Source organism: Nansenia antarctica (assembly GCF_963989245.1).
Source record: "Nansenia antarctica genome assembly, chromosome: 5".
Taxonomy (NCBI): domain Eukaryota; kingdom Metazoa; phylum Chordata; class Actinopteri; order Argentiniformes; family Microstomatidae; genus Nansenia; species Nansenia antarctica.
The window spans coordinates 55,354,697-55,370,059 of NC_137690.1; the positions used below are offsets into that span (position 1 = coordinate 55,354,697).

At 48.0% G+C, this 15,363-nt stretch overlaps 2 protein-coding genes and 2 long non-coding RNA genes across 4 annotated transcripts; all 4 read right to left on the reverse strand.

Moving 5' to 3' along the window:
- Positions 1–2,056: 2,056 nt before the first annotated feature.
- On the reverse strand, positions 2,057–5,704 carry LOC308157502 (bromodomain-containing protein 8-like). Its single transcript, XM_080531062.1, has 5 exons — positions 5,641–5,704; positions 4,918–5,010; positions 4,755–4,823; positions 4,185–4,452; positions 2,057–2,257 (listed from the first exon to the last, which is right to left on the reverse strand). Exons 1-5 carry the CDS (start codon positions 5,673–5,675, stop codon positions 2,198–2,200), a joined length of 525 nt encoding a protein of 174 aa, XP_080387188.1. The 5' UTR covers positions 5,676–5,704; the 3' UTR covers positions 2,057–2,197.
- Positions 5,705–5,711: 7 nt separating this feature from the next.
- LOC308157503 lies at positions 5,712–6,179 on the reverse strand. The gene is made up of 3 exons (XR_013937450.1): positions 6,122–6,179; positions 5,930–5,967; positions 5,712–5,777 (listed from the first exon to the last, which is right to left on the reverse strand). It is a non-coding gene; the product is annotated as an uncharacterized lncRNA (long non-coding RNA).
- A 5-nt stretch (positions 6,180–6,184) lies between these two features.
- LOC308158160 (bromodomain-containing protein 8-like) lies at positions 6,185–11,456 on the reverse strand (the record flags this gene model as incomplete). Its single annotated transcript, XM_080531759.1, has 10 exons — positions 6,185–6,415; positions 6,836–7,020; positions 7,346–7,438; positions 7,600–7,681; positions 8,234–8,422; positions 8,786–8,949; positions 10,763–10,827; positions 11,002–11,082; positions 11,278–11,400; positions 11,452–11,456. 10 exons carry the CDS (start codon positions 11,454–11,456, stop codon positions 6,185–6,187), a joined length of 1,218 nt encoding a protein of 405 aa, XP_080387885.1.
- Positions 11,457–11,552: 96 nt separating this feature from the next.
- On the reverse strand, positions 11,553–12,405 carry LOC308157326. The gene is made up of 3 exons (XR_013937446.1): positions 12,313–12,405; positions 11,959–12,028; positions 11,553–11,596 (listed from the first exon to the last, which is right to left on the reverse strand). It is a non-coding gene; the product is annotated as an uncharacterized lncRNA (long non-coding RNA).
- Between the last annotated feature and the right edge of the window lie 2,958 nt (positions 12,406–15,363).

Sequence of the window (15,363 nt, forward strand, 5' to 3'; positions counted from 1 at the left end):
TGAGGAATGGTATCAAACACACGTGTGTATCATAGGATGCCACTGAATACAGTTTGTGTGTGGTGCCGTGGTTACAGGATTCCTGTGAGGCAGCTGGTGACTCGGTCCTGGACCTGGCTGATTACTGTCACCGCAAACTAACCCTGCTGGTTGGCCGAGCCTCCAAGGACGACACCCCCAAGCAGGACAGACTTAATGGAATTGGGTCTATCTAGGATTGGTACATACATTTTTAGGACTTTATATAGCCATTGATTCTGAAAATAATACCTCTAAAGATCAGTGTTGGTTGAAACACTGGGAAACGTATGTCTTCTCTTGTGTCCCTGCTCAGGTGAAGGAGCTGGGAGCCGTGGTGTACAACTGCAGCTGCTTGGATGAAGACCTGGGGAAGATCTTCGAGGCCTACTGGTATCTGGGCCAGAGTGACGTCATCAGTATCCCCTCCCCCTGGCCCAGCAGCTACTCCACCGCCTACAACAAGGACACGCCCATGCAGCTGCCACTCAACGGCACGGCCTCCAGCGTCTATCTATCTGTAAGACCTGAGGGAATGGATCTATCACGAAGCCACGTGACGCACCAGAATAGAAATTGCTATTCCACTGCACCACTGAACCAGGTGAATATATATAGGTGAATATATATGTGAATATATAAGCACATATTCGTCACCGACAAAGTGTTGAGATTACGACCCGAGTATCGCCTGGTGAAGAAGAAACTCTACTCCTCCGCAAGCCCTGTTATACACGAGTTTTACTGACAAATAGAGGCGCTTTAGATCAGGGATCAAGATCAGGCCTAAGACTTTGTACATGTACATTGCATTTGAGAAGGGGAAATGTTTTTGTTGATTTCAAACATATTTTTTTAAGTTGTCTATTTGAATGTAGGCAGAACATTTATTGAAAGTTGAGGACAGGTAAATGCACTGACAGCAACACTGGATGCCAATTCAATTGCTAGAGGGAAATAGTCCTCCTCCTTTTTGTACTATTACAGGAGGGAAATGGTTGGTTACAATAAGCACATGATGCAATTTCTGCTACCTTGCTGGCTTTACTTCAGGTGGTTCAAGTTGTCACCCTGCCAGTTCATTATACTGGAACTCAGGGTAGCCATCGTTTTTTGCACCAAAAGGATTAGCTTGTGTTATGGAGATGTATTGTGTGTGTGTGTGTGTGTAGAAGATGTATGCTTGTGGAAAACAATGGAAACCTCACTTCAGATGTAGCAAGCTGGCCTTGCCCCTGGTACTGTTTGTCACTCTGTCTGATGTGCTGCAGTATTGCTAAACTGAAACATGTGAAATAAACGTTTTTTTGCACAGTATTCTTTTCAGTGTCATGGTACGTACTGCTTCAATATTAAGAACAATCTGAATTGTTACCAGTACAAAATATCATACTCAAGAGTGTTCTCAATGCAATATAATCAAGTTTTGAGAGGCAGGGTTGGTTTAAAAACAATAACATGGGAAGGAAATTATGTAATTATTTTAATTCTCTTAACGTTTTAATAAACAATTTAACAACATAAACACTGAAATGAAAAAAAACGACTGTACACAAAGTCCAACACTCAGTACAAACTGTTTCGTAGTCTCACTAACATATAGACACATCGATTCCTTGCAGCATATTTTGCAGTTGGCTACATCCTAAAGAACAGAACCAGGCCCTCAGTAAGTCTGTTGGCTCAGTCCAGCTGGTTCTGTCTGCTGGTTCTGTTACAGTCCAGGACAGCAGTGTCTGCTGGTTCTGTTACAGTCCAGGACAGCAGTGTCTGCTGGTTCGTGCTAACTGTCAATCTGGGACTCCAATTACATCCCCCCCCCGCCCCAACATTTCTAGTGTACAGGCTTAAAATGCAATCAGTGACTTCAATGAATTAACATTAGCTAATTATACTATATACACTGACAAAGGGGGGGGACTGCAGCTATTATTGCTCTCTCTCAAGCACGCACGCACACACGCACACACGCACGCACGCACGCACGCACACACAGAGAGAGTGAACAGACTCCTCGAGAAAAAATAAATCAAACCATCAATTTCACCGAACAGTAACAAATCCACCAAACATTTCTCTGGTAAAAATCGTCCCAATTCCCGAACGGTATTATTTATCTTATTGAGCCTCCTGTCTTTTATAACGTGTCCTCTTTGATATTCTCTCTCTCTCTCGCAGCTTATTTCTTCATTTTGAGGTCTGCTTCGATGGCACATCGGCGCCCTCTAGTGCCCCCGTCCTGTAAGTGAGAGAGGTGTGGGGATGAGAGGTCAGTCGTTACTATGACAACATGCTGGAAACCCAATGATGGTTCGCAGTTGGCCCGCGTAAAAACATATGGCGATCTCTGCTGCCCGTCAGCGGAAATGAAGAAAGAAAAACGTAAATGATTAAAGGACAAAAAGGAAAAGGAAAAAAATAAAGTTTGACACCAGACATGCAAAGAAAGAAGTTGAGGACAACCACTGGATACAGAAAAAGGGCAAATGGAGAAAGCACGGAGACACACACACACACACACACACACACACACACACACACACACTCAATCTCACACACACACTCACACTCTCAATCTCTCTCACAAACACAAACACACACACACTCTCAATCTCTCACACACACACACACACACACACACACACACACACACACACACACACACACACACACACACACACACACACACACACACACAGTATGGGGTCCACTTAAGAATGAAATACTGAAGGCCAAGGTCTTTGGGTGATGATGGGTGTGTTTCTGAGTGGTGAGTGTGTGTGTGTGTGTGTGCACTAGTGTCTATTTCAGACGACAGTTTTGTGAGTAGCATATCTGTGATATGCTCCTTTTGTTTCTGGGGGGGTGGTGAGGTGAGGGCTGTGCGAGTGTGTTTTCGGTGCGTGTAGCGGACGTCGAAACAGCGTGTGCTTGTCTGCTTGACCTGGTGAACTCTGACCTTGAACCTGAATACTTACAAAGAGAGAGAGAAGGAAAGCGGGAGAGGCCATTGGGACACTGTCCTGTAGGAGGACAAACAGTACAGTGAGAAAAGAGAGAGAAGCACACACAGGCACGCACACACACACACGCACACACTCGCGCACACTCACGCACACTCACGCACACTCTTCCAAACAGTCAAGTGTGAGACACCCAGGCACTGCAGACAGACATTAGTAGTGGAGAGGGGAGACAGACAGAGGCAGCATGCACCTATAGAGGACCCTGGCCGCAAGGACAAACAGACTGAAGAACAGCTTCTACCACAGGGCCGTCCAGGCCCTGAACACAGCAAAGACCTAAGTTCTGGGCCCTGGACAGTCTGGACGGATTGATGGCAGCTGCTGGACTGAAAAAAATCAGGTGTAGTGCTGAGGCACAAATGTGTACATTTCAAGCCTGCAAACTGCGACACTTTAAATAAATGTGGAATAATACTATTGTGCAATATGACAACCCTAGTCGTCTGTCTGTACAGTATAGTACAGTGGATAGTGTACATAGCCTTTATTTATGTAAACCAGCTCCTTCCCTTCTTGTGATTTTTTTTCTAAAAGTTTTTTTTTTTCCCCCTTTCCTAACACCAGGGGAGCCACCCCTCCTTAATTTCGTTGTTTGGTACCTGTACTGTAGCAATGACAATAAAGTCCATTCATTCATTCATTCATTCATAGAGGAAATGAAATGTCTGGGAGGTTAGAAGAGAGGCGTTTAGTTCAGAGACTTATTAACAACAGTACAGGGGCATGAGAAGGGACACGGCAGCGTGGACACCCAGGTGGAGCGTATCCGGCATCAAATTCACATGTCCTTGTGTGGAGAGGTTTGTCTGTTTGTGTGTGAATGTGTGTGTGTGTGTGTGTGTGTGCTCTCTGTGTTCATCCAAACGATTCTTATTTGCCGCCCCCCTCAGGCTCTCGGTGCCCCTGCTTGACTCATAGGTGTGTGTGTGTGTGCGTTCGCACGCGTAGGCACCAGTGTGAGTGTGTGGCGTTCGTACACGCTAGTGTGAAAGTGTGTGTGTGTGTGTGTGTGTGTGTATGTGTATGTGTATGTGTGTATGGATGTATGCGTATCCATGCGTAGGCACCAGGGTGAGTGTGTGGCGTTCGTACACGCTAGTGTGAAAGTGTGTGTCTCCCCCTCTCCCCCCCCTCCCTCACCTTCTCGCCGGGCTCCAGTTTGCGGCCCCCCTCGCGACCCCGCAGGCTCTTGGTGCTGATGGACGACTCGGAGGTCTGCATGATGAACTGCTGCACGTGCTCCAGCACGTCGCGCTGCATCTCCAGGACCATGTGGAACACGTCGTGGTCCGAGCTGTTGTACATGACGGCGTTCTGGAACATCAGCATGATGTCCCGCTGGAACTCGGCCGTGGTGCGGATCTGGCCCGCCTCGATGCTCTTCTTGATGGCCGACAGGTCCATGGGCCTGGAGGGGGACAGGGGGAGATGATGGTTTGTGGGTGGGAGTGGGGGTTGGGGGGTGGATGCATGTGTGAGGGAAGGTGTGTATTGAACGGCGTGTGTTTTTTGTGCGGGTGAGAGAAAGTGTATATTGAATGTGTGTGTGTGTGTGTGTGTGTGTGTGTGTGTTGCATAGTTTAAATAAGAAATACCTTCACAGAGCTGTCATCTCTAATGAGCTTTTTAACCATTCTTTTTATTCTTTCTTTCTTTCTTTTTATTTTTAACAGTCTTTTTTTAACTGTTCATTCACAATGACAGTCTCACCTGTGTACGATGCTGTGGTAACCGGGGGCGATGTCATCAGACACAGGCTGGAGAAACACACTGGCATACCTGAGACAGGTGATAATGACTCAGTCAAATTCCATTGTGCCAGAGACGAGTTGCATGATTGGCTTCTACAGAATGCACATGCTTAGAAGCTGACCTGTGATTGGCTGCTGCTCTCCAGACCAGCATGATGGCTTTCTTCCAGATCTTCTGAGCCTGCACTGCCTCCTGGTCCTCCCCACATATGGAGCTGAGAGAGAGGGAGAAATAGAGGTGTGTGTGTGTGGGGGGGGGGGGGGGGGGGGGGGGGGGGGTGAGAGAGCAAGCGAGGGAGAGAGGTTTTGATGAGTGCAAAAAAGCAGACAACTTAAATGTAAAATTTTTACATTTTGCCATTTAGCAGACGCTTTTAATCCAAAGCGACTTACAATTACGAATTACAGGGACATTCCCCCTGGAGTAACTGAGGGCTAAGTGCCTTACTCAAGGGCACACTAGTAGTGGTGTGGTTTCAGGCGGGATTTGAACTCACAACCTTCCGATCACAAGTCCAACTCACTATCCACTAGACCACCACTACCCCTACTTCAACTTTCTTACTAGAGAGAAAGTTGATCTAATCAGAAAGAGGTCAGAAAGCCTTCTTTAGGGTACTGACTTGGCTTTATTTAGGCTTATGGCAGCAAGCTCAGGTCAGGGGTTACCATGGTGCGCAAATATGATCACATCACCCCCATCCTCAAATCACTTCACTGGCTCCCCGTCTCCCTCAGAATTGAATTCAAGGACTCCCTCCTCACCCACCAGTGCATCCATGGAACTGCCCCCCCCCCCTACCTCAAGGAACTCCTCCATACCCCTCAGTACTACTGCCACCAACCTCCTCAAGGCCCCCAGGACCAAGCTCCGCGCCATGGGAGATCGGGCCTTCTGCTCGGCTGCTCCCAGGCACTCCTCCTTCAGCTCCATCCCATCGTCAGGGTCCCCGTCGCTCCCTACCTCCTCATCCTTCACTTCCTATACACAGAAACAATACGGGTCTGCGTTCGTTTGAACTGGTATGAGAGAGGAGTCTGTCTGTGAGGGAAAGAGTATGGGTGGGTGGGTGGGTTGTGTGTGTGTGTGTGTCTGTCTGTGTGTGTGTGTGATGCAGCAGGGAGGAAAATTACCTTGGACTCTTTCCCTGATCCAGAGCTGTCTTCTGAGTCTACGATAGAGAGGGAAAAGGAGAGAGTGAGTGGGAAAGGGCTTTGTGTAGTGTACAGGTAAATGTGGTTATATCTGCTATATCTGTTATCTCTATTATCTGTCTGTGTATGTGTGTGTGTGTGTGTGTGTGTGTGTGTGTGTGTGTGACCCACCTAGACAGGATATGTCAGGGTCTGGCTGCGTCCACTCCTCGCTCTCACTCTTCACAACTGCGCTCAGAGATCCCTCCTCTCCGAGGACTCCCTCCTCTCCGAGGACTCCCTCCTCTCCGAGGACTCCCTCCTCCGTGACCTCATTTCCTGCTGCGCCGTCGTCAAGGCCAACAGAGGGGGTGACGTCAGCCCCCCCTGCTTCTGGCCCCTCACAGTCCCCCGCCTCCTTCTCCTCCTCTGGTACCTCCCTCGCACACTCTGTCTCTGTCTGGAGCTCCAGGCCCCCGGGGTTAGCTGCCGTCGGCATAGCCCCACCTGGAGACCCCTGTGTGGGGTCTGACTGAACTGTGGGTCCAGGCTCTGAGGCCTTTAAGTCCTGGGAGTCCCAGGGGCCTGAGAGAGAGTGTCCCCCAGAAACAGCCTCCTCGCAGAGGGAAAGAGCAGCCTCCACCGCCGCAGCGTCTAAAGCCTCCACAGAGTCATCCACCTGAGAGAGAGGGAGGGAGAGAGAGAGAGAGAGAGAGAGAGAGAGAGAGAGAGAGAGAGAGAGAGAGAGAGAGAGAGAGAGAGAGAGAGAGAGAGAGAGAGAGAGAGAGAGAGAGAGAGAGGGAGAGAGACAAAGATGTGAGATGTATGCACTCAGCACAGCACCTTTTCCTGTGGGTTAGTTATTAGTTCTGTTTCCAAATTGTAAAACACACACACACACAGTACCTTCTCCTCTATGATGGCGATGATATCTCCTACAGTCTCCAGGTCCAGCTCATCTCCCATGTATGACACAGCCACCAGATCTGGGTGAGATCCCCTGAGATCCTCCTCCCCTAGTCCCACCTCCTTTGCTAACTCCACCTCCTCACCCAGCTCTGGACTAGCTTTCACCATCTCTGATCCCAGGTCTGTTCATGAACATGAACGAACACACACACACACACACACACACACACACACACACACACACAGACACAGACACACACACACACACACACACACACACACACACACACACACACACACACACACACACACACACACACACACACACACAAATTGCACATCGTTTTTACTTAAGCAAACACACACACACACACACACACAAATTGCACATTGTTTTTACTTAAGCAAACATTTGAATTAATCTTGACTTTCCTTTTCAAGAGATGAATATATGTAGTCTGAGAGAGACATGAACAGAGGGACAGAGGGAAGGGACAGCGTAGTAACCTGTGTTGGGTGGGGCGGGGCTGGCCATGGCAGGGGGAGGAGCGACAGAGGTGGGAGGCACTGTTTCCATTGGACGAGACAAGGAAGTAGCTTCTAACAAAGGGGAGCACACACACACACACTTCCTGGTACATACAAAATGCTATGCATACATAACATATAGATAGTAATGAAAAACATGGACCTGAAATACAAAGCAAGCTTAACAGGCATCCGGGTACCCGAGTGTGTGATTACGCGGTTGCCATAGTTACCTGCGGTGACCTCAAGGCCTGCTGCGACAATGGTGGCGGCAACTCCGTTCGCCAGTCCTGCAGCAACATCCCCCTCGACCACCTGAGAGGATATGACATCATCGTCATGACATCATCAACACTCTGCTTAACTGTTCTGTACAAACCACTGAATCAGGGTGACAGTTGAGGAAATGGACTAGTCTCCAGGCACATGCACACTACAATTACCACATCCACTTGTATCACTGCATTGTACACACTGTAGCTCTTTATACAAACCATACGTCATCGCATTGGATGTTGGACTTATGTACTTTCCTTCCTCGTTAGGTTGTAATGTCCTAACATGAGCGGTTTTAATTACCTAAAGCAAATTGCATCTGTGTAAACAGACAAGAATGTATCTCATCTTACAACAGAGGCTTTGTGGGTTGTCTATCATATTGGTGGCAAATCTACCCTGCCTTCTTCGACCATTGGTTATGAAGGGGAGGAGATAGATAAAGAGGACAGCTTTCAGTGTCGAGCTTTGAATACAACGAATCATTCATTACTGTACTTCTATCAACCCAATTGATCCTATCAATTAGTATTATTATTATTATTTCTTTTTTAATTCAACCCACTCATCCTCCTCTTGTGTTTCTCTCACCAGTCTGGGGCTGGCAGCTATCAGGCTGCCTTTTTTCAGCAGCTCCGAGAGGAGAGGGGAGGGCGGCGGTGTGGACTTCTGACTGAGTAGCCTCTTCTGTGGGGAGTCTTCTACCAGAGCCCCCAGGCTTCCTCCCTCTTTAGGCCCCGGCGCCTCCGTTGAAGGCAGAAACACGGCTACCCCCTGGGCCTACCATAGGCCAGGCACCACCAGAGATGAGAGAGACAGAAAAAACATGTCTTGGTGTGTGTGCTCCCATCTAACGGTCCACAGAAGTTCTATTGCATTCCAAATGTGACTTTCATGCACCTAGGTAGAGGCAGTGTCAGAACGCGACACACAAGTGACATTTTTTGCAAGCAACAACAACATCGACTAGCAAAAACAGAACAGTGAAATCACCAGCAATTCGTACATTTACTTTAGCGGAATAAAACCAAGTGTCCCTGTGGCGTGTTTGCCTATCAGGCGAAATATAAAGCTGCTGGTGTAATACACCGAATGTTGTACTTATTCTAACACAAGATGACCAGGACTGGGGGTTGTTCTTACCACAGGATTGGCCGGGGGCTCCTCTGCCTGGGGCATGGCCGTGCCTGTTGGCGGTGCAGGGGTGTCTGTCTGTGGCCCCTCTGTGCTGGTGGGGCTGGCGCCCAGGGGCGAGCGCACCGTCACACTGGGCACACGCTTGGGGGTGTTCTTCACCGTCTGGCGAGCTGAGGCCAGAGGAGGAAGAAGAATGGTTGGACTTGGTCTTAGGTGGGCACGTCTCAAACCTCTTCACTGGTTAGACTGAACACTACGGAGGTCCAGGTGCAGAGTGACCAACCTAACAGGGATGCTACATCAGACACACACTGTGTCAGCGTTTTTTTTTTTTTTTTTTTACACTGCTACCCTTAAAGCATAGAATTACAGCGGACTGCCACTGCCACTTTCTCTGTATGTTTACTATTAGTTCAACTTTATGCACTATGTGGATATGTTGAAATAGACTCAAACAGGCTTCCGACTCTTTTCAATAATCTTTTTTCCAGGAAAAAAAAATGTCGATTACATTTTACAATAAATAATAAGGAGACATTACTTGAGTACTGAGTGAGTGGCAAAATGTGCCATTACTATCAATGACTGGCTGCCACACCGCCTCAGTAGGTACCTCATGTGTCGAACGTGTCAGGTCACACCTCTACTGGGTACTCTCCACTGGCCTTCAATAGCCTCACTGTAGGGTCACTATAGGGTCACTATAGGGTCACTGTAGGGTCACTGTAGGGTCACTATAGGGTCACTGTAGGGTCACCATAGGGTCACACCTCTACTTTGTACTCTCCCCTGGCCTTCAATAGCCGGGTCACTGCGCATCATATTCAAGACTCTGGTGCTTGCCTACAGGGCCTTATTGATATGATTTTTTTTTTAAAGTTATTATGGCAGCACAGACTATTTATAATCTTATGTGATTTTTTTCCATGACCCTTCAAAGTGTTCCAGGACTTTTTGTGCTAATTTTCCATGTGTTTTCCAGGCAAGGAAGGCTAGTCTTTTCATTTTCAAAGTTTTAGCTGCAGAGACTGCAGAGACTTAAGGGCTCTGCACACAGCGTGCGATTTCTGTTGCGCGACAGCATTCCATTGCAACGCACACGGCGTGCGATGCGATTTTGTTGCGCCGCAAAATTCCATTTTCAACTCACACCATTGAAGTCTATGAGAAAATCATAAAAAATCGCATCCCAATGCACACAGCGTGCGATGCAATTTCTGTTGCACCTCAACATTCCATTCTCAATTGTTACGTAGTCGGACCAGGCAGGCTGATTACAATAGGCTCTACCAATATTGCTTGCCTTGCTTCCACAATTTCTACAAGATACAACTGGACATATTGTGATAAAATATGTGGGTCCCCTGATTTAGGGGGTGTACCATGTTCTGTACATGTTCTGAAAGATGGCGGCCGGATGTCTCATGGCCGGATGTTGCCGCAATTGTCCTCTAGACTGCTGGGACTTGTAGTGTTTGATGGGAAAATACATGGGAGCATTTAGCACAACAACAACACTCAACAAATAAATGGATTCTCCACATGGATTCTAGCTGTGGGCTATATAAGTGTAGTGGCTGGCTGATGGTGATGTTCGTATCTAGTACAGTTCGTTCTAGAATAACGGTCACTTAACATCTCATCAACGAAAGGAGACAAACGAAAATGGGTGAGTAGCAACGTTAACGTCGTGTGCTTTGTCCCATTCAAAATGAATGGAATCGAATTTTCGCCGTGCGATTAAAATCGGGGCCGTGTGTGTTGAGATGCGATGTTCTCATAGACTTCCATTCAAACTTCAAAATGGAATGTTGACGCGCAACAGAAATCGCACGCTGTGTGCAGAGCCCTTTAGTCGACGTGGCATGTAATGTTGACTACAGTGGTAAGAGCATATGGACTTTACGGTCGTCAATTTCAAGTGCCTGAATATAGCAGCCCCGTACAAGGAAAACAAACTAACAGAAAACAAGCAAACCACACCCTGAAAGGCTGCCTCTGTGGCCTTCTTCTTAAGCTCCGCCTCCTCCTCCTCCTGCTTCTTCTTTCTGTATAAACACAGACAGGCTGTTAGTACACACCCAAAGGAATAGATGACACAGAAGATACACTAGTATTACAAACGTACAGCATACCACAGACAAACAGAAAACAAATTGGCATTGACACCTAGACAGTCAGTCGGTCAGTCAGTTAGTCAGTCAGACAAACTGGTCTCTTACTGTGAGATATCTGCCCACAGCTCCTCTAGCCTGGAGTCGAGGTGGCCTGTCTGGATAAAATCCACCTCCTTCTTCAGCTTCCTGTCAGAGAAAGTCAACGGTTGAATGTTGTGAGTTCAAATACAAACTGAAATATTGTTACGGATAAATCCAGCGTGTTTCTGTCCTCAACAATAAGTTTGAGCTCAAAAACACAGAAAATATGTTGAGAGGTGTGCAATGTGTGTCAGAGAGGAGTGTGTGTGTGTGTCAGAGAGACTGTGTGTGTGTGTCTACCTGTGTTTCTCCTGTGTATCTCTCAGTAGTTTCTTCAGTTCTTCTATCCTCTCCGCGGTGAGTCTCCGTGCTATCACGTCCTCAATGGTCTCCACCACCTCGCCCTTCTCCCCACGCTTACGCCTGACACAGTGCAGACAACACACACTTTAGCAAACAGCTACATGTAGCTACAGCATTTCTATCATCTAACATAGAGGCATACAGTGTAAAACAAAAGGAGATCCTTTTCAGATTAGAATGTGTGTGCATGTGTGGAGGGTACTCACTTTGGGGCCTCTGTGGTTTCCAGAAGCTCAGAGTACTGGGAAGCGCAGTGCTGAAGAGGAAGACAGAGAGAAGAGAGAGAGAGAGAGAGAGAGAGAGAGAGAGAGAGAGAGAGAGAGAGAGAGAGAGAGAGAGAGAGAGAGACAGAGACAGAGAGAGAGAGAGAGAGAGAGAGACAGAGGCAGGGACAGAGACAGAGAGAGAGAGACAGAGAGAGAGACAGAGACAGAGAGACAGAGAGAGAGAGAGAGAGAGAGAGAGAGAGAGAGAGAGAGAGAGAGAGAGAGAGAGAGAGAGAGGGATTAGACAAACAGTGACTTAACTTTGACATCACAAGTGTTTTGGCCAAGAGTCAAGGTGAACCCCAGTGTAAAATACGGGGGTGACATTAATTTGTTGTATGTATGTCGTTACCTTTTGAGAAAACCAGTCAGGAGGGCGACCTGACTCCGAAAAAGGCTTGATGGCTCTACTGACTGAAACCCTGAAAAGAAAGACACAGATTATATATTCTGATATGAATTCATGTCTAAACTCATTTAGCAGTGCAGTACCATCTGCCAACGGGACAGGGGAGGGTCTGTGGAAGGGAAGGGGGGCAGGGCAATGGAATGTCAACGAAGGAAACATCACAAATGATCCAAGTCGCACAGCTTCCGCAATAATAAAACACTAGATCAATTAGTAGTAGATGACAATACGTATATGCATTGAGTGTTGAACTGAAAGACAGGGAAAAGGGGCGTTAAGTGTTTATTGTGCATTTACCAGTTTTGGTCCCCACTTCTCATGACCGAGGAGGCCAGGCAGAGTTTCTCTCTCAGTGACCACGGCTCAGTCGGGCCGACCGACAGCATCTTGTGTTCTACAACAGAGACAAAAATGATTATGGTCGTGATGAAGAAGCTATAGGAGTTCTGTATATACATGTGTTTGTTGATGGGGGGGGGAGAAGGATTTGGCAGGTGGGGGCTCAGAGGGAACCAAGATGAGGTCAGAGTCAGAGAGAGTCAGTGCGGATAGCGGCTAACCCAGCTGGCTGATCTAGGCTATTATACAGAAGAAAATAAACATGACATTACGTGAGTTTAGAATGATAAGGTTCTATCTCCGTTTAGGGCAGTTCAGAGATATTGAGCGTCAACGTTTTTTACATTCCATTATGTTTTGTGAGATGGAACCTTTTGTATTTGATTAAATCACTAACTCAAAAATGTTTAAAAACATTTAAAAAAATAACACCACACAGGCATTAATAAACACCTAATGGATCAGATTATGTAAAAAAAAAAAGCTCAAATCTGACAAAAATGGAGATTTGCCTCTCTGCCTCCCTCCCTGCCTGCCTCCCTCCCTCTCTGCCTGCCTCCATGCCTCCCTCCCTCCCTGCCTGCCTGCCTCCCTCTCTGCCTGCCTGCCTCCATGCCTCCCTCCCTCCCTGCCTGCCTCCTCCATGCCTCCCTCTCTGCCTGCCTGCCTCCATGCCTCCATCCCTGCCTGCCTCCATGCCTCCCTCCCTGCCTGCCTCCATCCCTGCCTGCCTCCCTGCCTCCCTCCCTGCCTGCCTCCCTCTCTGCCTCCCTGCCTGCCTCCATGCCTCCCTCCCTCCCTGCCTCCCTCTCTGCCTCCCTGCCTGCCTCCCTCCCTGTTTCCCTCCCTGCCTCCCTCCATGCCTGCCTCCATGCCTGCCTGCCTCCCTCCCTGCCTCCATGCCTCCCTCCCTCCCTCCCTCCCTCCCTGCCTGCCTGCCTCCCTGCCTGCCTCCCTCCCTCCCTGCCTCCCTCCCTGCCTGCCTGCCTGCCTGCCTGCCTCCCTGCCTGCCTGCCTCCATGCCTGGATAAGGTTCTATCTCCATTTAGGGCAGTTCAGAGATTTTGAGCGTCAACGTTTTTATTTTCATAATTCCATTATGTTTTGTGAGATGGAACCTTTGTATTTTATTAATTACTAACTCAAAAATGTCAACATTTAAAAATAATAACACCACACAGAAATGAATAAACACCTAATGGATCAGATGATGTAAAAAGCTCAATTTTGGACAAAAATTTAGATCATAGAACCTTATAATTCTAACGTCACGATGAGTTAAGCTACTGTTAACTGCTAACGTGGCACGAGAACAATTCATAGTTATGGAGCTAAATGGGGTTTTGACAACAATACGACCACAATATCTATCAATATCTAGCTCTATTGTTAGCATAATAGTAGTAGCATGCTTAAACCCCCACAGCAAGAAGCGATCGTCCCAGAACGAAGCCTAGCTGGTTGAAAATGTCGTCATACATATTACTTGCAATTGATGTATATTGTGTAGCTGTAAGTTTGGTCTTATATAGTATTCAATAACATAATAATAATACTCCCTCCCTCCCGACTCCACTCGACATTTTTTTGTGGACAGCAGGCCCCGCGCTAAACTTGTGTTTGGCCAAGTGCCTGCCTCTCTGCCTGCCTGCCTGCCTCCCTCCCTCTCTGCCTGCCTCCATCCCTCCCTGCCTCCCTCCCTCCCTGCCTCCCTCTCTGCCTGCCTCCATGCCTCCCTCCCTCCCTGCCTGCCTGCCTCCTCCATGCCTCCCTCTCTGCCTGCCTGCCTCCATGCCTCCCTCTCTGCCTGCCTGCCTCCCTCCCTGCCTCCCTCCCTGCCTGCCCCCCTCCCTCCCTGCCTCCCTCCCTGCCTCCCTCCCTGCCTCTCTGCCTGCCTGCCTCCCTCCCTCCCTCCCTGCCTGCCTCCCTCCCTGCCTGCCTCCATGCCTCCCTCCCTCTCTGCCTCCCTGCCTGCCTGCCTGCCTCCCTCCCTGCCTGCTTCCATGCCTGCCTGCCTGCCTGCCTCCCTGCCTGCCTCCCTCCCTCCCTCCCTCCCTGCCTCCCTGCCTGCCTGCCTGCCTGCCTGCCTCCCTCCCTGCCTGCCTGCCTGCCTGCCTGCCTCCCTCCCTCCCTCCCTGCCTGCCTGCCTCCCTGCCTGCCTCCATGCCTGGATAAGGTTCTGAATGCTTGCAGTAACGTTTCTGTTCACTGTTTTCGTTCCCTCAACTCTCAAATCCGCTCGCCATGAACAAACATTTGAACAAGTTACAGAAGCAACTGCGTTCCAGACAAACTCGACCTCCAACTCAATGGAACGCATCATACACTGAAAATTCACTGGTGCATATTGAACCGTGGATGGCGAACCATACAGTTCAATATAAACAGAGAACCGTTGCACCCCTAATATGCATTAGCTACTTTAAATGACCATAGAACACAGCACCTTCTGAGGACACAAGTCCCGGGGCAATGTTCTGTCTTCCACGACCCACAAGTTGACCCTCAGAAGTGGAGTGAACTGGCCGTGCTTCCTCCTGAGGGTGAGCCTTTAAGAAAAAACATTAAAATGTAATCAAAAATACTTTATTGAAAGCCCTTACCAGTTCCTATAATAACTCATGTTTCATATCAACAACACTCCACAAAATGACTGTGAAAACTCATAAAGGTAAGTGAAGTAATCTTAACCACTCAATTAGCAGTGCAAGAGCATTCAAATACAGTCAGAACTGAATCAATGATATGCCTAAAAACTATTACAGTGACAGAATACAATAGTGACCTTATAAATTCAGCATTACATTTGTTGTCTTCTGGCAGAGATGCCATCATAGGATTATTTAGCCTGATCCATTCTCATCCTATTATATTTATATCGAGGATACACTACACAATTTATAAAATCTTCATACCGGAAAACCTCTGACATTTTGTGATCACCCTTGCCCAAATTATTGTGTCTTGCTGTTGCTCTCTCCAAGATCAGGGGTTCTCACATCACACATT